This window comes from Triticum urartu, chromosome 4, assembly GCF_003073215.2.
Source record: "Triticum urartu cultivar G1812 chromosome 4, Tu2.1, whole genome shotgun sequence".
In the NCBI taxonomy this organism is placed as follows: domain Eukaryota; kingdom Viridiplantae; phylum Streptophyta; class Magnoliopsida; order Poales; family Poaceae; genus Triticum; species Triticum urartu.
This window is the reverse complement of record NC_053025.1, coordinates 83,421,266-83,443,794: the sequence shown is the minus strand read 5'-3', so window position 1 is coordinate 83,443,794 and position 22,529 is coordinate 83,421,266. Positions and strand designations below refer to the sequence as shown.

At 51.6% G+C, this 22,529-nt stretch overlaps 1 protein-coding gene and 1 pseudogene across 2 annotated transcripts in view; one reads left to right on the top strand and one right to left on the bottom strand.

Moving 5' to 3' along the window:
• The first annotated feature begins 3,577 nt into the window (after positions 1–3,577).
• Positions 3,578–21,214, top strand: LOC125550802 (annotated as a pseudogene).
• Positions 20,605–22,529, bottom strand: part of LOC125550801 (disease resistance protein RGA5-like) — a gene marked incomplete at its 5' end in the record, with an annotated part of 24,734 nt that continues 22,809 nt past the window's right edge. For both annotated transcript variants that reach the window (XM_048713892.1, XM_048713893.1), the window contains 1 exon segment: positions 20,605–21,411. In XM_048713892.1, coding sequence (XP_048569849.1) covers positions 21,277–21,411 — 135 coding nt within the window.

Below are 22,529 nucleotides of genomic sequence, written 5' to 3'. Positions count from 1 at the left end.
CATTAAATACTTGCCACATAAGCAAAATTGTTTTGGAATGTGTTAAGTTACACCCTCCTTCCATCTATATAGGGCATAATACATTTCTCGAGGCTAAGTTTGACCAAATGTTAGAGTAATAATATATAACATGCAAATTACACAAAGCACATCGTCAAATTCGTATGTGAAAGGAGCTTTCAATGATATAATTTTCACATTATGCATGTCATGTACTATTAATCTTGTCAATAGTCAAACGCGGTTTTAAAAAACGCATTAGGCTCTATATATATAGATGGAAGGAGGGAGTGCTACCTAAGGGTAACTACATATATACTCCCTCCGTCCTGAAAAACATGTCGCAAGCATAGTGTAAAGTAAATTTTGCACAAAAACCCCTTGTATCTTCGAATCTTTTACAAACAAGTCCTTCCGTCTTCCTCCGCCCGATCTAGCTCCCGTGCATCGGGCCAAGGCCGTCGTCGGCCGATTCGTCGCCTGCGCCGCCCAGGGCCAGCTCCTCCGCCGCCCGGTACCTGCTCCTCCGCCGCCCAGTACCTGCGCCACCGCCGCCTAGGACCTAAGCTGCCGTAATCCACTCCCACCGTGATCCCCTCCGCCACTGCCGCGCAGGACCCGCGCCACCAAGATCCGGTGGATCTCGTCCTCCTCAAGGTCCCGCCACCAAGATCCGGTGGATCTCATCCTCCTCAAGCTCCCGAGCGCGCCTGGACCTCAAGCTCATCCTCCTGCTTATCCTGTTCCGCCGGGCTCGTGTTGCTGCTCCCCTGCTCGAGCTGTCGCCGGAGCTCCCCTGCTGTCCACCTGAGCGATGGTCACTGGTAATTTCCGCCGCCCATCCCCGCCGACGCCCACCAAATCGACGATCCCTGGACTTTCCCCCGCCCACGCCTAAGCTCCGGTCGCCTGTTCTACTCCTCCATGCCCAGCACCTCCTCTCCACAACTAGGCACCGCTCCTCCTCCAAGCCCAGGCGCTTCTCCTCCTCCACGCCCAACACCTCACTGCTCGCCCAGCAGTAGATCCTCTACTTCTCACCTGCAGATCAAGAGATCAGTTAAGCAGAGTATCAGCCGCAGATCAATTGATCAACACAGATGACTATCATCTGTAGCAGTAGTATCTGTAGGAGCAGTATCTTCTGTAGCAGCAAATGATCGATATCAGTAGTATCAAAGATCAAACTTTTTTTACATCAGATCAAAGATCAAACTTGCCCGACACCTCTGCTCTTCAGGTACAACGATTTTATGACGTTTTAAAACATGAGCAAACTGAACATCATAACATGTTTCAGTTAGGATGACCAATACTGTAAATTTCAGAAACTAAATTAGAACATGTTTTCCAAGATGTAGATATGCACAATACAGTCTGATCTGCATTTGAAATTAGAACTAGAAAACAAGATTAAAATTAGGAAACACCCATATACTGTCAAGTTATGTCGATGCTCCACTTGAGGCAGGGAACTGCACCCATTTTCACTACTACAATATGATAGCCAATGGACAAAAATGTGGCTGATGGGCAACTTTTTGAAATCAAAACAAAAATGGACAGTAAACTGATAATGACCGCAAACTGTAATTTGTTACAGGGATTTTTCTATTAAAAATATAACTGAATGGACATAAAAATGGGTGAAAAGATAACTGAAGGCTAGGCTAAAATGGACAGTAAACTGATAATGACTATTGCCAACAAGAGTAGGAAAATGCAAGCTTCTGAGATTTGTTACATAAATTTTCCTACTGAAAAGATAACTGAATTTTGCGTACTGAAAGTTTATAGTGTCCAGTGTAGAAAAGTTTACTGAAATTTGTGGAGTACTCAAAGTGCTTTGAACTAAAAAAATCATCAAAGTTCAAAGCCTAGCTGATTTGAACGGCTCATTCTCTGGGATCATCAATGTGCATTCAGGCTAATTCTTTGAACTTTGATCATCAATTCAGAGAATATATTTATTTGATTTTTTAATTTATTTGGAATTATTTAGATTTATTTGAATTGTTTAAATTAATCTGAATAATTTAGTCAAGGCCTTTGGATTAATTTGAATTTATTTGAATCTCACAATTTGGTCTAACTTAGATGATCTTGTCTACTTGGAGTACATAATCTACCGAGTAGTCATGTCCCAGTCATGCATCCATGCATCTAGTAGAAACATCTTGCATACATGATCAGGTGTCAAACTTTTAATTAAAATCTACTGAGTAGTTATTGTGCTCATTCAGTAGCAACATCTTGCATACATGATCAGTAGTCATGTCGCATATTTCTATTTACACTGAATTTGTATATCACCAAGAGCTCTACTAGTTTCAGACTAGATTTACACTGAATTATTTGACCAGTAGTCATGTGAACTCTCTGAATTTGTAAACACTTTCAGACTTGAGCATTCAGAGTTTGCAATTGCAAAAAAAGATCCCTTGTTCATGAACTTGTACTGTACGCCATGCATTCAAGCAGAAAGAAACAAACAAGGTTTGAAGAAGAATGAATCCCTTCTCCATTAATTTTATTCAACATGATAAGTTCAGGTCATAAAAATCCATGATGTTGCATGAACAATTAGACAGTACACAGGGACAATTAACAGGACTACTCACGGAGACAATCACACATGATCAATTAACAGGATTAGTCCACGATATTCCTTACAGCTCCACAATCTGGATATCAATTAACAGTATGCACACACAACAAATAGCAGCAGATGGATTGGAATTCTTTCTGAAGTAAAATTAACAGGAGCTGGACCACAAACAGCAGCAGATAAATTAACAGGATTACTCCATGATGCTTCACCAACAGAGGAGGGATGTGGACGGCTGACCTCCTGCAATTCCTCAATTTCACCGCCGTCGTCGTCCTGGTGCCAGCTGTTGCCGCCAGCCAGGCAGGCCAGCGCGGGGGACGCGGAGGCGCCCTTGTAGTTGTGCCCGCCCGCTCCAGTAGACGAGGCGGCGGACGCGTTGGTCGGCTTCGACGCCCTGGCATACGCGACGCCGACGAGCTCCGCCGCAGACGCCTCTCCAGTGACCGTGCCGTGCATCGCCACCACCCGCTGCCACTCGTCTGGTCCCTTTTTCTCCTCCTGCTCTCCCCTATCTTGCCGGCACCAGTGACCTTTTCCTCCACAGTGGCCGGGATTGGTGGTGGTAGTGGAGAATCGACGGGCAGCAAGCGCCGATTTTCCGGAAGGGGATGGGAGAAAGCTTGGAAATTTAGGGATGCGGGAAAGGGGAGCGGGGGAGCTGTGCGGGGGAGCGGGGGAGCTGCACGGGGTAGAGGTGGATCCGCGCGGGGTTGCGGTGGAGCTGCGCGGCGGCGCGGTGTGCTTGAGCTACGCGAGGTCGCCGGCGTTGCGGGGGAGCTAGTGGAACTGAGCGAGCTGGCGGAGGAGACGATTGGACCGCGGGTTCGGTCGGATAAACCTGAAGGACTTTTTCAGAAAAATACCGCGTGTTTTTGGGGACGGAGGGAGTATATACGAGATCAATCAAGCAAAGAAAAGTCGCGCGGAACGATCTGCAAGTAAGTACGTGCTCTGTGCGCGGCTTTGATGGATCCCGCGATGATGGCCTGTCGGAGCAAGAAGCCGCGGCTATCCTTCTCTGGCCTGGCGGAGCTCGCCGCCGGCCTCATGAAGCGCCTCGCCGACGCAAACCCCGACTCCAACCTTGTCTTCTCGCCGCTCTCCATCTACGCCGCCGTCGCGCTCCTGGCGCCCGGCGCCAAGGGGGACACCCTGGACGAGGTCCTCCGCGTCCTGGGCGCGCGCTCCCGCGACGAGCTCGAGGAATCCATCTCGCGCATGGCGGACGACGCGCTCCAGGACCTGTCAGGATCCGGCGGACCGAGCGTCGGGTTCGCGTGCGGCGTGTGGAACGACAAAAGGCGGCCGCTGAAGCCGGCCTACCGCGAGGCCGTCGTCGGCACCTACAGGGCAGAGGCGCACGCCTTGGACTTCCGGGAGAACGCAGAGGAAGCGGCGCAGCACGGTAGCGGAGGTCACGAGGAACCTCATCACGGAGGTCGTCCGTCCTGAAGACGTTAGCATGGCGCCCAACACCATTCTCGCCAACGCCATATACTTCAAAGGCAAGTGGAACCTGCCGACTGCCGTTCCACGAGAGGCACACCAGGGAGCCGTTCTACCGGCTTGACGGAACTGCCGTCGACTCGCCCTTCATGTGCAACCCTGCCCGCCACTTCATCGCCGTGCACGATGTGTTCAAGGTCCTCAAGCTGCAGTACAAGATGCCACAACGAGGATATCAATCGTACCAGTCGACGGAAGGCTTCAAGCAACCCACGCAGTACTCTATGTTCATCTTCCTGCCGGACGCGTACGACGGCCTGCGGGGTCTCGTCGACGAGATAACCTCCCGTCCGGCCTTCGTGCACGATCACCTGCCGGCCTTCCCCGTCAAGGTCGGCGACTTCGGGGTTCCCAAGTTCAAGCTTGATTTCTCAAGCAAAATCGTCGGAACCCTCAAACAGTTGGGGCTCGTTCTACCGTTCGGCATGGGTTCTGACCTGTCTGACATGGTGGAGGCCGACGGCACAGGCTACCCATTGGTCGTTCAAGAGGTCATCCATAAGGCTGTCATCGAGGTCAACGAGGAAGGGACGGAAGCTGCGGCTGTCACCATGATGCTCGCGGCTCCTGGATGTGCCATGATGATGCCGGAGCCCATGGTGGATTTCGTCGCCGACCATCCTTTCGCGTATTTCACAGTCGAGGAGGCGTCCGGCGTCATCATGTTTGCAGGGCATGTTGTCGACCCTACCAATGGCAAAGGCCCGGTGCGGATTGTGCAACAGAAACAGGGGGGTGCACTTAGCCAGCAGCGGCTACCTGTGGGAGGATACGACGAGTTGCCGGTGACCAGAAACCCGCCGGTGCAGTTCGATGCAGTAGGGCAGACGAAGAATCCTTGCTCCAGCGGCCTGGCAGCGCTCGCCGCGAGGCTTGCGAGGCGCCTGGCCGAGGACAGCACGGACGACAATCTAGTCTTCTCGCCGCTGTCCATCTACACCGCTTTGGCGCTCCTGGCTGCCGGCGCCCGGAAGGCCACACTGGACGAGATCCTCCGCGTCCTCGGCGCGCGGTCACGTGGCGACCTCGAGAAGTTCGTGTCGCGCATGGCGGTGGACGCGCTCCAGGATAGGTCCGCCTTGGGCGGCCCCTGCGTGGCGTTTGCATGTGGCGTGTGGAGCGACCTAATGCGGCCGCTGAAGCCGGCCTTCCGCGAGGCCGTGGTGGGCACGTACAAGGCCGAGGCGAGCACCGTCGACTTCCGCGGCGCGCCGGAGGAAGCGTGTGTCCAGATCAACGCATGGGTGGCTCAAGTGACGAGGAACCTCATCGACTCTGTCCTCCCGGCAGGGTCGATAAAACCAGCAACAGCTCTGGTGCTCGGCAACGCCATGTACTTCAAGGGCCAGTGGGAGGACCAGCCGTTCGACCGGAGGCACACCGTGGACAAGCCCTTCCACCGGCTCGACGGCAGCCAGCTCGACGTGCCCTTCATGCAGAGCCGGGAGTCGCAGTTAGTCGCCGTGCATGACGGGTTCAAGGTACTGAAACTCCGGTACAAGATGGCGTCCCCAGTTCACGAGCAACAGGCGCATCCTCCTCCTTTGGGCCGTGTTGAATCTGCTTATCCCTACAACCACAATCGTGTTGGTCAGCCCGGTGACTATGGCGGCCATGCATCTCCGTACGCCCATCCTCGTGCTTACAACCATGCATGGGCGGATCTGGGCCCCAGGCAGCTCAGTCAGTGGCCTGGGGCGTGACAAATTTCCCAGCCTATATATCTAGAGAGAGAAAAAAACTGGCTTGGGGCGTAGCCCACTTCATACCCCAGTTGCTGGGCCATTAGCCAGCCTAATAACAAAAAAGTGAACGAAAAACAAAAAAGACAGAAGGGCCTGTGCTGCTGGTACGTAGCGTACGAGTCTTTTTTGACCAGAAAAGGAAGATGTTTTGACGTAGCGTACGTAGCCCATGTTAGGATAGTTGATAAAGAGATTTCTCTTGCTAGCCACTGTTTTCAAACCCCAATTTTTCTTGCTAGTTTTCTTTTGCGGGGAATTTCTCTTGCTAATTGCCACTGTTTGATGCTTGATTAAGAAAAGATCATTAATTCTTAATGCTTTTCCCTTTTCATATTGTATTCCTTAATTTTGTAGTTCTGCAGAGAACGTAAATGTGGAATCCGGTTTAGTAATTCACATTTTGCATTTGTTATTAAACCAGCTAAGTTAAAAAAATGCCTAAATGCACCGATTTGCAACTTTGAAACTGTATATTTCAGGGAGTGGGGGGGGCATTATTTTTTGACACTTAGTTTCTCGCCTGGGGCGTCGGCTGTCGTGGTTCTAACTCTGACAGTAATGTAGGGGGGTAAGTATGGAGAGGTGAGGTCTTAGCTATGGAGAGGTTGTAAGGACGCAAGGTTTACGAGTTCAGGCCCTTCTCGGAGGAAGTAAAAGCCCTACGTCTCGGAGCCCGGAGGCGGTCGACTGGATTATGTGTGTATGAGTTACAGAGGTACGAACCTTTGTCTCGGAGGAGGGGGTGGCTTATATAGAGTGCGCCAGGACCCCGGCCAGCCCACGTTACGAAGGGTTCAATGTACATTAAGGCAGGGCGTTACTGATAACGCTAGTAATAAAGTGCTATGATGACCATAAAAGCTACTTAATGATCGACCGTTAGCGTGCGGAGTGACTTTAGGTCTCCTGGCCGTCGAGTGGTTGGATCTTGGTCGAGTAATTGCTTCTTGGTCGAATGTCTTCGAGTCTGTCGAGTGGAACACCCCCAAGTCGATTGAAAAGTGATTTATTCTAGAGGTGTCCTTGGGTAGGGCAGTTAGGACAGGTCCGTGACCCTACCCTAGGTACATAGCTTCATCATTAGCCCCCGAATGGATTGAGGTTTGAGTGGGGAAGGATTTGGGGACTTCTCCGACTCGTTTTCTATGTCGTGAGCATATCTTGTTTCGGATCGACGGACCTGAGTGATGACAGCAACTCCCTTTTCAGTCGCCTTGATCCATTCTTAATTCTTCGTTGAGTGAGTTTCTTAGCTTGTAAGGCCCCGAGTGACGGTGCGGAGGAGATCTTTGGTCTGACAAGTTATTTGTTGCCTGCGGATTTAGTGGGATCCGAATTTTGAGAAGCGCGCGGGACGGGGGAGGCCGCAGTAATCGGACGAGATAGAGCGGAGCCGCCTCGATCCCCGTGCCACATTTTTCGCCACGTATCGCTCGTGCGGTCATTACGGGATTTGGCAGAGCCATCCGGGCCTACCTGTCAGCCACTCGGAAGCGGCCTCATATAAGGCGTTGGACCGGAGTCTCCCGAGTAGTGCGCCCCATTATCTCTTCTCCTCCTCACGCCTCTTCTCTGCGCTCGCTCTCGCCCCAGCGCCACCGCGCCGCTCGCGTCTCGTCGGCGACAATGGTGAAGGAGAAGACGGCGGCTCTGGAGCGGGCAAAGAAGGCGACGACGAGGTCGAAGGGGAAGGCGACGAGCCGGGGCGGATCTTCCTCGCGGACTGGCCTGTCGAAGGGTTGGATCCAGGGCGACTGGATCTGCTCGAAGATCTCCAAGAAGACCTCGACGACCTGGCCGAGGGAGGGCTGATCCCCTACGACTCGGCGCGGCTTCCAGGGGAGGAATCCGAGCCGCAACCCCGGAAGGGAGAGCGCGTTCTCCTTGCCACCCACGTCGATCGTGGGTTTTCCTTGCCTCCTCATCCTTTCTTCCGAGGGTTTCTGAACTTCTTTGGGGCTCAACTCCACCATTTTACCCCCAACTCAATCGTTTATCTTGCCGCGTTCATTTTCTTGTGTGAGAAATTCTTGGGTTGTCGACCTCACTGGGGTCTTTTCAAGCATATTTTCACTTATCACTCCCAGGCAGTGAAAAAGGCTAATCCAAGAGACGAGAGGACCCAAGTGATCCAGATGTGTGGGGGTCTTGGCATCCAGACGAGGGGAAAAAGCTCCTTTCCGGCCATGATTCTTCCCGATTCAGTTCGCGGATGGCAGTCGACCTGGTTCTACTGCAAAGACCAGTCGACGCCAGGGCAATCGACTGGCCTCCCTCCCTTTACCATGGACTGAGTGGAAAAACCCTCCCCTTTGAAGGTGCTCCCGGAGGAGAAGGCGCACGTGAAGGTGTTGGTCAACCGAGTGGTCCAGCTCATTCGTGACGGGGTCACTGGTATGGACCTTTTGGAGGTCTTCCTTCAGCGGCGCATCCAGCCTCTCCAAGCCCGAGACCACCCGATGTGGATGTATTCGGGTCTAGAAGACTCCACTCGGATCCACCCGGAGGAGGTCGACGACGACACGCTGGAGAAGTGGCTGTCGAGCATTACCGGGAACAAGGACAATCCCAGAGGAGCTAGGAGAGTTCCCCCATTCGACCAGTCGCGTGCACGAGAGCAGGTCTGATTCTGAGTTTTTGCTTGTAATCTGAATTCACTCGCGCAACTGTCAGTATTGCGTCGACTGACTTTGTTCTCCCTGCTTTCTTTCAGGCCATTATTGAAATGTATTCGATGCCCAATGGGGAGCAAGAGCAGGCTCTGGAAGGTGAGGCGAGTGGTGGCGAAAGTGGCGAGTGGACTTCTGATGGTGAAGGGGATGGTGGAAGTGACGACTCAAGTGATGGAGAAGAAGTCGAGTCGCCTCCTCACATAGAGAGACGCTCCAAGCTTGACCAAGAACGGCCGAGTGCCCGCAACAAGGCAACTGCTCAGGCTGGTCAGTCTTCGAAGCGTCCTCGGGTCTCTTCACCAACCCCGACTGAGAAGGCGCCAAAGCACCCCAAAGTTGCGGAGCCGAAGACTCGGAAGGCGCTGCCAAAGATCAAGATCGATATCCCTGTCACCTCCGCGCGAGTGTCTCTCCTTGTATTCACTCGACGCTCCGCGCTGTTTGTTTTTCTTGTTTTAACTGGACGAACTTTGGAATTGTTAGCGCTGCCACTTCCGGGACCTCAGCTTACAGGGATGATGATGAGGTGATGGAGGATGCGGTCACTTCTAATCCGGGTATGATTTCTGTCATACTGTCTTTCTTTGGTCGATTCAACTGCATCGTGCATCACTGGGTGACGTGATTTTGGCAATTTGAACTTTGCACAGCTCCCAACATTATTGACCTCCCTGCTGATGCTGAAGAGCCCGAGAGGTCTTTGACGAGGAAGAGTAGGCGAGCTCCTGTAAGTGAGGCGCTACAGTCGACGCCGAGGGCGGAACCAGTCGTTCAGGACACTGGTAACGTCAATCGGGGTTCTGTTACCTTCGCGGAGCCCCTGTCGAGTGCCTTGCCTTCTTCTTCGACTACTCAGGCCCCTGTCGACCCGCCTTCAGTTTTTGTGACCCATCATGTCCCAGAGGACGAGGTGAATGCTGCTAGGGAAGCCATACGCCAGGCGGGCATTATGATGGAGAAGATGAAGATGGTGCGGGACGCCAGCCAAGCCGCCTATGATGCCAGCTCGGCTCTCCAGAGCAACGTTCAGGTTAGTCGGCTATCTGAATATTCTTTCCGAAAATCTTTGCGTCTGTACACCCACTGGGTGCGTCGATTGAAGTTTTGGACTAGTGGGGGCACGCTGAGTGCACCACTGGGTGTAGTCCCCGAGACTACGATGGACTGCTGGCAGTCGACTGTAGTCTTTGTATTTTGTTGAATGTATAAACAAAACTGGTAGTTTGTCTCTTCCACTCGACTTTGGCGGGCCGGTCGAGTGGGATCAGAACTGGTGGGGGCACGCTAAGTGCACCCACTGGGTGTAGTCCCCGAGACTACGGTGGACTGCTGGCAGTCGACTGTAGTCTGAGTTCTACTTTCTTTCTCTCTCTTTTTTTTGGACTCGACTTCGGCGGGCCGGTCGAGTGGGATCAGAACCGGTGGGGGCACGCTAAGTGCACCCACTAGGTGTAGTCCCCGAGACTATGGTGGACTGCTGGCAGTCGACCGTAGTCTTAGTATTTATTGCCTTTGCTGTTTTTTTGTAACGATAACTTCTCCCCTTTGATTTCAGAAATCTTGCGATCTTGGAGCTTGCTTTGCTGACTTGGAGAAGCAGCAGATTCAACTGAACCTTGATTTGGAGCTGGCCAGGACAGAGCTGCAAAAGGTCAGAGACGGCGCCGCAGGTAAGACGATTTCGTCGACTGGTTAGTTTTAGGCTTGAGTATCCTTCTGCTACTTCCGAATCAATCATCATTTCTTTGCAGAAAAACTAAGAGAAGCTCTGGCGAAGAAGGATCAGGACTTGGCTGCTGCCCGTAAGGAGGCTGACGACAAGACCGCTCTGGCCAAACAGAAGCTAGCTTCGGTCGGCCAGTTAGAAGAAGAGAATACCAGGCTGAAGACCGCTTTGAATGAAGCCAACAGGGAGTGTACACGCTGGAAGAAGGATAACCTCAACCTGAACGAAAAGATGGAAGGCATCGCTCGCAGGAGGGATGATCTGGAGAGCTACTTGAGGAGCCTCGCCAAGAAGTTGTACATCAAGCTTGAAGGTGCACATTTAGTTCCGACTGGTGTTTTTTGTGTCGACTCAGTGTATGAAAACTGACTTATCCTTGGATCGTGAATGCAGAATTTTGCCCGAACTTTGAAGAGGAGACTGGGCGATCGAACCAGGTTTGGATCCAATCAACTCTCCCGTGAAAGATGAAACTGCCATGAATCTGCTCCGAATGGAATCCCGCATCGACGGTGCCGTGGACTACTTGGCTCGACTGAAGGTCGCCATGTCACGGATCGACCTGGCACTTTGGCCAGAGGCTACGCTCCAAAACGATCTCGAGTCTCTGATGACTCGACTTAACGGGATCCCTGACCGAGTGCAGGAGTGGAAGAAGTCTTCTGCTCGGTGTGGCGCTGATGTGGCTCTGTCCTTGGTTCGTGTCCACTGCAAGGAGGTGCGACAAGACAAGCTGGCAGCAACCAAGGTCGCCAACACCCAAAAGCATGACTTCCGAACCTTTATGGAGACTTTCATCGCTGCAGCCACTCGGATAGCCGACGGCGTCGACCTGGATGAGTTCGTCGAGCCTGCCAGCCCTCCTCCCGCGGAGTGAACAAACTCTTGTGTCCTACCTTAAATTTGCCTCGGAATGCCGAGTGGTTTTTGTAACCATTAAACTTTTTCGGGTTGTATGCCCGAGTACCTCGATCCGTGATCCAGAACCTTTAGGATTTTATCTGAACTTGGTTTACCGTTGAATATCTTTATGAGTCTCCTGTTGAGTGAAACCATTCTTCATTCGAGACAACTTTCTGTATTCACAGCGCAGCCCCGAAGGAGAGGGAAGAAGACGACCCATGTCCTGTATTTGTGGCGAAGCTCCCCAGGGGAAGGCGGCGGTCGACCCACACCCTGTTGCTGCAGAGTGGGACGGAGCACACATTGTATTTGTGGCGAAGCTCTCCAGAAGAAGGCGGCGGTCGACCCACACCCTGTTACTACAGAGTGGGACGGAGAGCACATTGTATTGTGGCGAAGCTCTCCAGGAGAAGGCGGCGGTCGACCCACACCCTGTTACTGCAGAGTGGGACGGAGCGCACATTGTATTTGTGGCGAAGCTCTCCAGGAGAAGGTGGCAGTCGACCTGAGCCTAGTCGTTCTTGAAGATTGAGATGTGTTTCGTACTTAGGCGAGTACTGGACTGCAGCTAAGCCCTCGGGTGGGAGGATTGCTCTCTACTCGGTAGGATTTTTTCAAACTTAGGCGAGTGCCGGACTGCAGCTAAGTCTTCTAGTGAGAGAACTTAGGCGAGTACTGGACTGCACCTAAGCCCCCGAGTGGGAGGGTTGCTCTCCACTCGGTAGGATTTTTCAAACTTAGGCGAGTGCCTGATTGCAGCTAAGTCTCTAAGTGGAAGAACTTAGGCGAGTACTGGACTGCATCTAAGCCCCCGAGTGGGAGGGTTGCTCTCCACTCGGTAGGATTTTCCAAACTTAGGCGAGTGCCTGACTGCAGCTAAGTCTCTAAGTGGGAGAACTTAGGCGAGTACTGGACTGCAGCTAAGCCCCCGAGTGGGAGGGTTGCTTTCCACTCGGTAGGATTTTTCAAACTTAAGCGAGTGCCTGACTGCAGCTAAGTCTCTAAGTGGGAGAACTTAGGCGAGTACTGGACTGCAGCTAAGCCCCCGAGTGGGAGGGTTGCTTTCCACTCGGTAGGATTTTTCAAACTTAGGCGAGTGCCTGACTGCAGCTAAGTCTCTAAGTGGGAGGACTTAGGCGAGTACTGGACTGCAGCTAAGCCCCCGAGTGGGAGGGTTGCTCTCCACTCGGTAGGATTTTTCAAACTTAGACGAGTGCCTGACTGCAGCTAAGTCTCTAAGTGGGAGAACTTAGGCGAGTACTGGACTGCAGCTAAGCCCCCGAGTGGGAGGGTTGCTTTCCACTCGGTAGGATTTTTCAAACTTAGGCGAGTGCCTGACTACAGCTAAGTCTATCAGTGGGAGAACTTAGGCGAGTACTGGACTGCAGCTAAGCCCCCGAGTGGGCTCCACTCGGTAGGATTTTTTCAAACTTAGGCGAAACGGATTCGCAGCTAAGCCCCGAGTGGGAGGCTGGCTCGCCACTCGGTAGGAAACTATTTTTACAAACTTAGGCGAAGCGGATTCGTAGCTAAGCCACCCACTGGGGGATTTCTTACGCAAACAAAAACAATAATAATCACTGGGAAAATTATAACGCTCTTGTCTTTGATAAATAAACTACAGGATTTTTTCTTATTACATCTCATCCGAGTGAGAATTCAAGTATAAAAGGGGCGGAGTAGCTCCGCATTCTAGGCTCGTGGCTCATCAATCTGGCAATCGACATTGTAGAGGTGGTATGCTCCATTGTGGAGGACTCTGGTGACTATGAAGGGGCCTTCCCAAGTAGGAGCGAGCTTGTGTGGTTTCTACTGATCCACTCGAAGGACTAAGTCTCCTTCTTGGAAGGCTCGGCTCTTCACGTTTCTGGCATGGAATCGACGCAAGTCTTGCTGATAGATGGTCGATCGGATCAGGGCCATTTCTCTTTCTTCTTCTAGGAGGTCGACTGCGTCCTGCCGGGCTTGTTCTGCTTCATCTTCTGAGTAGATCTCGACTCTGGGAGCGTTGTGAAGCAGGTCACTCGGTAAGACTGCCTCGGCTCCGTAGACCAGAAAGAATGGGGTTCTTCCGGTCGATCGATTCGGGATTGTCCTCAATCCTCAAAGGACTGATGGGAGCTCGTCGACCCACACACCTGCTGCGTGCTTGAGATCGCGCATCAATCGGGGTTTCAGTCCTTTGAGAATTAGGCCATTTGCCCTTTCTGCTTGTCCATTCGACTGGGGGTGAGCGACCGAAGCATAGTCGACCCGAGTGCCCTGAGAGGCGCAAAAGGCCCTGAACTTGTCGGAATCGAAGTTTGACCCATTGTCCGTGATGATACTGTGCGGAACTCCATATCTGAATATCAACTCTCTGATGAAACTGATAGCGGTGCAAGCATCGAGATTCTTGATAGGCTTGGCTTCAATCCATTTGGTGAACTTGTCGACTGCTACCAGCACATGAGTGAAGCCGCTCCTGCCCGTTCTTAGTGGCCCAACCATGTCCAGCCCCCAAACAGCGAAGGGCCAGACGAGTGGAATGGTTTTCAGGGCTGACGCGGGCTTGTGCGGCATATTGGAGTAATACTGACACCCTTCACACTTGTCGACTATCTCTTTAGCCATCTCATTGCCCCTTGGCCAGTAGAACCCCGCTCGGTTTGTTTTAGCCACATTGGTCCGAGAGGACGCATGATGACCACAGGTCCCCGAGTGGATATCGTTAAGGATCATCAGACCTTCTTCTGGTGTGATACACTTCTGGCCGACCCCAGTCGCGCCTTCCCTATATAACTGTCCCTTTATGATTGTAAAGGCCTTGGATTGACGGATGATCTGTCGAGCCTCTTCCTCGTCTTCTAGGAGTTCTTTCCTTAGGATGTACGCGATGTACGGTTCTGTCCAGACGGGAGTGATAACCAGCACTTCCATTATCAGATCGACCACAGCTGGAACTTCAACTTCAGTCGGATCTGTGGCGCTTTTTGGCTGCGGGGCCTCTTTCGTGAAGGGATCCTCCTGGACTGATGATGTGTGGATGTGTTCCAAAAACACATTGCTGGAAATGGCTTCTCTTTTGGAACCTATTTTTGCTAAATCATCAGCTGCTTGATTTTTCAGTTGGGGTATGTGATGAAGCTCTAACCCCTCGAATTTCTTCTCCAGCTTTCTCACTGCATTGCAATAACCAGTCATGGCTGGACTTCTGACATCCCATTCCTTCATCACCTGATTAACCACCAAATCTGAGTCGCCATAAACCATGAGGCGACGGACGCCGAGTGAGATGGCCATGCGCAACCCATATAAAAGTGCTTCATATTCTGCTTCGTTATTGGAGGAATCAAAGTGGATTTGAAGAACATATCTGAGTTTATCTCCTCTGGGGGAGACCAACACCACTCCGGCACCGGAACCACTCAGCATCTTAGAGCCGTCGAAAAACATAGTCCAATGCTCCGAGTGAATCTGAGTCGGCAGCTGTTGTTCAATCCACTCGGCGACGAAATCTGCGATTGCTTGGGACTTGATAGCTTTCTTTGCCTCAAACTTGATATCAAGGGGAAGGAGTTCAATCGCCCATTTTGCCACTCGACCAGTTGCATCCCTGTTATGCAGGATCTCCGACAATGGAGCGTCGCTGACGACTGTAATGGAATGATCAGAGAAGTAGTGAGCAACTTTCTTGGTGGTCATATAAATCCCATATACAAGCTTCTGATAGTGAGGATATCTTTGCTTCGATGGGGTCAAGACTTCAGAAATATAATATACTGGGCACTGAACTTTGAAGGTTTTCCCTTCTTCTTCCCACTCGACCGTAAGTACCGTACTGACGACTTGTCCTGTGGCTGCAATGTAAAGCAGCAAAGGCTCTTTGCTGATTGGGGCAGCAAGCACCGGCTGGGTGGAGAGCAGAGCTTTGAGCTCTGCGAATGCTGCATCAGCTTCAGGAGTCCACTCGAATTTGTCGGACTTCTTCATCAATCGGTAAAGAGGCAGTGCCTTTTCACCGAGACGAGATATGAATCGACTTAGGGCGGCCAAGCAACTAGTAAGCTTCTGGACGTCGTGCACTCGCACAGGGCTTTTCATTCGGAGTATAGTGCCAACTTTTTATGGATTGGCGTCGATTCCTCGTTCGGAAACGAGAAAACCGAGTAACTTTCCGCCAGGGACTCCGAATGTACACTTTGATGGATTAAGCTTGATATCATACCTCCTGAGGTTGGCAAAAGTTTCAGCAAGGTCAGTCAGCAGGTCGGAACCCTTCCGTGACTTGACCACAATATCATCCATGTATGCTTCCATGTTCCGACTGATTTGAGTGAGTAAACACTTTTGAATCATCCTCATGAATGTGGCTCCGGCATTCTTGAGTCCGAACGGCATGGTAACATAACAGAAGCACCCGAATGGAGTGATGAAAGCTGTCTTGATCTCGTCAGGTCCATACAGACGGATCTGATGGTACCCGGAATAGGCGTTTAAGAAAGACAGTCGCTCACATCCCGCAGTCGAGTCGACTATCTGGTCGATGCGGGGGAGAGAAAAATGACCTTTCGGGTAGGCCCAATTGATATGTTTAAAGTCAATGCACATGCGAAGTGACTTGTCCTTCTTGGGGACCATGACAACGTTGGCGAGCCACTCGGAGTGGTAGATCTCTCGGATGAACTCTGCTGCTAAGAGCCGAGCCACCTCTTCGCCAATAGCTTTTCTTTTTTGGACGGCGGACCATCGAAGATGTTCCTTGACGGGTTTTACTTTTGAGTCGACTCTCAGGCGATGCTCAGCCAGCTCCCTGGGAACCCCTGGCATGTCAGAAGGCTTCCATGCGAAGATGTCCCAGTTCTCACGGAGGAACTGGATGAGCGCTTCTTCCTATTTGGAGTCGAGCGTTGTCGAGATATGAGTCGGGGCGGCGCTGGGGTCGGTCGGGTGGATGTGAGCTGTCTTCGTGTCGCCAGTCGACTGGAAAGCTGACTCTGTAGCGGGCTTCTTGGCTCGCAACAGGTCACTCGGGTCTGCAGTCTTCTGGTATTCCTGCGACTCCACCACTGCCATCTGTGCGTCGGCGATCTTTGAACCCTTCTGAAAACATTCTCCGCTTTCTTCCGATTGCCCGTAATGGTGATCACACCTTTGGGGCTAGGCATCTTCAATTTGAGATACACGTAACATGGTCGGGCCATGAAGCGTGCATAAGCCGGTCTGCCCAAAATAGCGTGATAGGCACTCTGGAAGTCTACAACTTCAAATGTCAACTTTTCTTTGCGGTAATTCTTGGAATCACCGAAAACCACATCAAGAGCAATCTGGCCGAGTGATTCGGCCTTCTTCCTAGGAATGACTCCATGGAAACTCATGTTGCTGGCACTGAGTCTGGACATCGGAATGCCCATCCCCTTCAACGTCTCAGCGTATAATATGTTCAAACCACTGCCACCATCCATCAGGACTTTAGTCAGTCGAGTGCCTTCAACAACTGGGTCGACCACCAAAGCTTGCCTCCCAGGGGTGGCGATGTGCGTTGGGTGGTCGGACTGGTCGAATGTTATGGCAGTCTGAGACCATTTCAGGTAACTAGGTGTCGCCGGAGCGACCATATTCACCTCTCGGTTAATAATTTTCAGTCGACTTTTGCTCTCAACATCAGCAAAAATCATCAGGGTGGAATTGACTTGAGGGTATCCGTCATCACTGTCCTCTTTGTCCTCGACCTTGTCTGACTCCTTTTCCTTACCCTTGGGTTGCTTGCCCTGGAACTGTTGGATCAAGAGTCGACACTGCCGAGTGGTATGTTTCAGGTAAATAAAATTACCCTCTTCATCTTTCTTCGTGTGGACGAGACACGGTAAGTCCAACACATCATTTCCCTCCTGGTCTTTAACCTTTTTGGGGTTCCAAGGCCCTTTAGGTTTCCCTTTAGACTTTCCTTGGGCCAAAGCTAAGGCTTCCCCGGGAGCCGCTGGCTCGGCTTTCCGCTTCTGTTTCCGACTGGAATTGCCTCCGGTTTCTTGGGCGACTGACTTGAACTTGCCACTCCTGAGTCGATCCTCATCTTCGCCATTAGCGTACTTGGTGGCAATCTCCATCATCCGATTCAGGGACATATCTCCGGTTCGACCGAATTTCAAATTCAGTTCTCTGTACTTGACGCCTTCCTTGAAGGCACAAACTGCTTGGTGGTCAGGCACATTCTCCACCAAGTGATGTAACATGATCCATCTCTGGATGTAATCCCTCAAAGTTTCATTCGGCTTTTGCACACAGGACCGCAGTTCCGTCAGTCCTGCCGGTCGCTTGCATGTGCCTTCAAATGTGGTGACGAACACTCGGGAGAGATCTTCCCAAGTGTAAATGCTGCTAGGTGCTAACTGGTTTAGCCACGCTCTGGCCGAGCCCTCCAACATGAGAGGCGGGTGCTTCATGGCCACTTCATCATTGCCGCCGCCAATCTGGACGGCCACTCGGTAGTCCTCAAGCCAAGTATCGGGCTTGGACTCGCCAGTGAACTTACTGACTCTAGTCGCCAACCTGAAATTGGGAGGAATCACGGCAGCCCTGATGGCTCTACTAAAGCACTCTGGCCCCGAAACATGTACTCTGCTGCTGGCAGGCGCATCTCTGTCGTGGCCTTCTCGGTGAGCCCTGTTCCTGTCGACCAGACCTTGGACGAGGATGGATCTCGCGTCAAAGCCTGGCCCTCTGGGGTCGACTGGAATCCTTCGCCCACCACTATGAGGGCGCCTGTCATCCTGCTGGCGAGGCACATACGACCCGCTCCTCGGGGGAGGCGTGGGCACTCGACGTCGACCGTCACGATCGACTCGATGATCATACTGCTCATGGTTCCCATACTGGTCATGCCGGTCTCCACGTCCCTCATGCCTCGGGGGCGATCTCGGGCTGTGAGCCGACTGGACTGTGTCCGCAGCAACGGATCTGCTGTGAATTCTGTTCCGCGACTGAGAAACAGCGGAATTCTGATCTCCTGCTGCCCGGAGTAACGCTCTGATCTGCAACAAGCCTCTGCCAACCTCCGACTGGGAAGGCTGAATCAACTCCGCTATACGGGCCGCAGCTGCTAAATTCTGAATCGGAGTCCGATATACCTGCGGGGGCGGGAAGAGCTGACGTCGACTGGATTCGGGAACCCGTTGTCGCGCACGCTCATCGAGTGCTTGCTGGAGGTTCTCCAGTCGAGTGCGCTCGGCCAAGTTTGCCAGGCACGCGTCCTCCAAGGCGCGAGCCTCGGGGGTTTCTCCAACGATAGGAGTGTGCAGCGCATCCATGTTCCGGCGGCGAAGTTCTTCTCTCTGCAGCGACGTGAGAGGCTCGGGAAGATACTCCTCATGGGGACGCGACGGGTCGCCTCCCCCTGCGCCTCCGTCGGTGCGGGTAAAACCGGGGGGACTGGGCGGTCCGTCGACCATCAGAACCTCCGCCGCCGGATCGCTGCTGTCGCACTCGGATGCAGTCTCTTCGGAGCCAGTCGACAGGTCGAACAGGTCGTAGAGGGATTCATCGGGCTCGATCGCCGCGACTTGAGGGGTGGCCGACTGACGGGCCACCGCGTGTCTCACCCACCGCTGAAGTCTCGACCGACCGAAGCGTTTGCGCCGGCGGGAAACGAGGAGGGAGGACAACACAGGAGCCGACCGGTAGGGGTCGACGGTTGCCGTAGGAGAACGCCGCGGACGCACGCGCTAAAGTGCGTTGCCCCGCGGACAGGGAGCGCGTCCACGTCGAGCGGAGCCTCCTGAAGCCAGGCGGAGTCGTCGGCGATGAACGTGAGCGCGCCGAGACGGGTCTCGCGGCCCTCCACCAAAACTCCGTCGAAAACCATGATGATTCGGGTCAGAAAAGATCGCAACTCCTCCAACAAACACTAAAACACCTGCCCCACGGTGGGCGCCAACTGTCGTGGTTCTAACTCTGACAGTAATGTGGGGGGGTAAGTATGGAGAGGTGAGATCTTAGCTATGGAGAGGCTGTAAGGACGCAAGGTTTACGAGTTCAGGCCCTTCTCGGAGGAAGTAAAAGCCCTATGTCTCGGAGTCCGGAGGCGGCCGACTGGATTATGTGTGTATGAGTTACAGAGGTGCGAACCCTTGTCTCGGAGGAGGGGTGGCTTATATAGAGTGCGCCAGGACCCCGGCCAGCCCACGTTACGAAGGGTTCAATGTATATTAAGGCAGGGCGTTACTGATAACGCTAGTAATAAAATGCTATGATGACCATAAAAGCTACTTAATGACCGACCATCAGCGTGCGGAGTGACTTTAGGTCTCCTGGCCGTCGGGTGGTTGGATCTTGGTCGAGTAATTGCTTCTTGGTCGAATGTCTTCGAGTCTGTCGAGTAGAACACCCCCAGATCGATTGAAAGGTGATTTATTCTAGAGGTGTTCTTGGGTAGGGCAGTTAGGACAGGTCCGTGACCCTACCCTAAGTACATAGCTTTATCATCGGCCAATCCTGGCTCCGCCACTGCAACCATGGGGCCGGGTTCGTCTCCAAATTATCCGCCCTTCGAGACTGCCATGCTTCCGCGAGCATATTTGCCCCTCCATCACCGTGGCATATTTGCCCCTCCAAATGCCATTCCTCCCCTTCCTCCATTCGGCAGCCCCTTCTCTCCGTATTTCTATCCTAGGCCATATCCTTATGGTGCACTAGGCCGCAGTCCGTTTTGCTACCCTCCGATCCCCTATGCCATGCACCATGATCCTTGGGCAGGCAACACTCGACCATCCCAGCGTGCTGCTCCGTGGGCGCACTCCAGCTTCCATCGTACCGGACATACGCAGTTCTCGATGTGCATCTTCCTCCCGGACGCCCACGACGGTCTGTTGGGGCTGCTGGACACGATAGCGTCCTGGCCTGGGCTCTTGCACGACCACTTGCCGGAGCAGCGGATCGACCTTGGCGAGTTCTAGGTGCCAAAGTTCAAGTTGTCCTTCCACAGCAGCATCGTCACCGTCCTCAAGAAGCTGGGGCTCGAGTACGGCTCTGGGTTGCCGATAGTAGCAGAGGACGTCGTCCACAAGGCCGTGCTTGAGGTAAACGAGGAAGGTACCGAAGCCGCCGCCGTCACTATGGTCATTGCGCCTTCTGGATGCGCAGCTGGGGGCTCGTGGCCACCACCTCCACGGGTGGATTTCATCGCCGACCATCCGTTTGCCTACTACACAGCGGAGGAGGCGACCGGCCCAGTTGTCTTTGCTGGGCACGTCCTCGACCCCTCCAAGAAGTAATCAATGTTTTCCTAGCTGTTGAGGTCGACGAACACATTTCTGTTTTCCTAAATAATTTTGATTTCAGAACTGCTCTGTATATGAGCGCTACTTGTACCATGATGAATTTATATGGATGGCTATTTTTCACCTCATGAAAATCTGCTTTGTGCTTCAGTTTGATTACAGTTAAGAGATGCCTTGTACTGTAGCGTTAACAAATAAAAACGAGGATCACCTAAACCATAACTTCACATTGCAAAAGAGCTTCTTCCAAGATAATCCCACGGAAGGGTATCAGCGCTACACTTGCTTATCCTGATACTCATTGTATGGTGTTAGATGACGCTGACATTGTTAATTTGGGCATTCAAAACCCAAATTACTACAAAAATAGAGACTGACGTAGTAAATCTCTTCAATTTTTAAGATGATCGAGATTCGAGACATCCATCGAAATATTGAACATTACAAGCATGCATCATCAGTAATTATGAAACAGAACTGTAGAGCAGAATCATTGTGAAGTCCTTCCGACTATTTGGGAGATTGGTGGCTTGCTGGAGAGAATCTCTCCCTGATAGAACAAGAAAAGGCTTTGATAGACAGATGTCAGCGAAGTTTTCATTGTTGGGGCGCAATGGGGCTTATGATCTCATGGCTCTTAAGTCGTAGCCTGTCTCGTTGCTGTTGCTGTTTTCGTAGTACTCGTCTTGGTCGCTCTTTCTTTCCTTTGCCGACTAGGCTGGTCCGTAGAAACTTGAAAACTATTCCCTCTCCTTGTTATGAAATGCAATATTTCAGCAGTCCAGCATAAGCACACACTAACCATCTCCGATTTACGTGTGCAACCATGCTCAATCGCTAGGAGCCATCACCGGCTCCGTCAGAACTTGTGGCAGTGGTGAGGCTCTTCTTGGTGTGTCCGCCAATCCAGTCCGTGACAATCGCTTTGATGATGCTGCCTCTCTTGGGGAGTTGGGGTTCCGGTTCCCATCAGGCTTCTTCCTCTATCTGGCACCTGCTCATTCAGAAAACCATAGGCAAGTGAGGTGAGGAGTGCCTGCTTGTGAGAGTGCAAGCTATACGCCTGTGGGGGAGCTGCTCTATAGCGGTAAATGACACTAGAAGGATTAGCATGCTTCGCTGCACCGGTGATACACATAATGATAGTCGCTGAATGTTCGATTGAAACTTGTAATTCTAATGCGGTGAGCAGCCATAGCATAGCAGTGTGCAGCTTCAACTCGAGCGACATTACTTAAATAGTGTACAAAATGGTGAGATGTTGAATGTATACAAAATGGTGAGGTTGTGCGTCAAGCAAAGAATAATATAATGTACTCCCTCTGTAAATTAATACTCCGCCGTCCCAAAATAAGTGACTCAACTTTGTACTATAATTAGTAAAAAGTTGAGTCACTTATTTTGGGGCGGAGAGATAAGACACTTCAGATCACTACTGATCACTAAAATAGTGATCTAAAACGTCTTATATTAGAGGGAGTACATTACAGGAAACAACTAAAGCAACTTCATAAAAGAGTTAAAACGTCAGGTTTTTCAGGATATCACATAACAAAAGGCAACATCACCTTCAAACTAACCCTCCAACAACAATATGGCACTATGCAAAACCATAGAAAACACTCTAGATATATCCAGGAGCGGAAAGTGTAAACAATAATCTAGCAGGTAGGAACAGAACTATACATATGCGCCACACCACCAACTTCTTTTTCCCACTGTAATAAAGTAGTACTCCCTTTGATAAAGAAGACTCATTTTTATAACAAACTTGGAACTGGTCTTAGCGATGTACTCCCAAAACTGTATGAAATATAATCAAATTGTCGCTATTTTCATTGCCAATGAGAATAAGTGTAATAGGTTATTGTGTAGCTATACTTGCTTGACTGACTTGCTCCATCCTAAACGTAGGGGCCATCCCTATCTTCATTAGCCAAAAACTCAACGCTAAGTATTTTGTGAAATCAGGTAATAATATTCTACCTAGTTTAGGAGAGTTTCCTGTCAGAAAGCAAGAGTTAATTAGATGAGTACTGCACAGAAAACATGGACCGTCTAGATACTGGAGACATGGAGACATGGTATAGCATGCCAGATGCAAAAGATCAC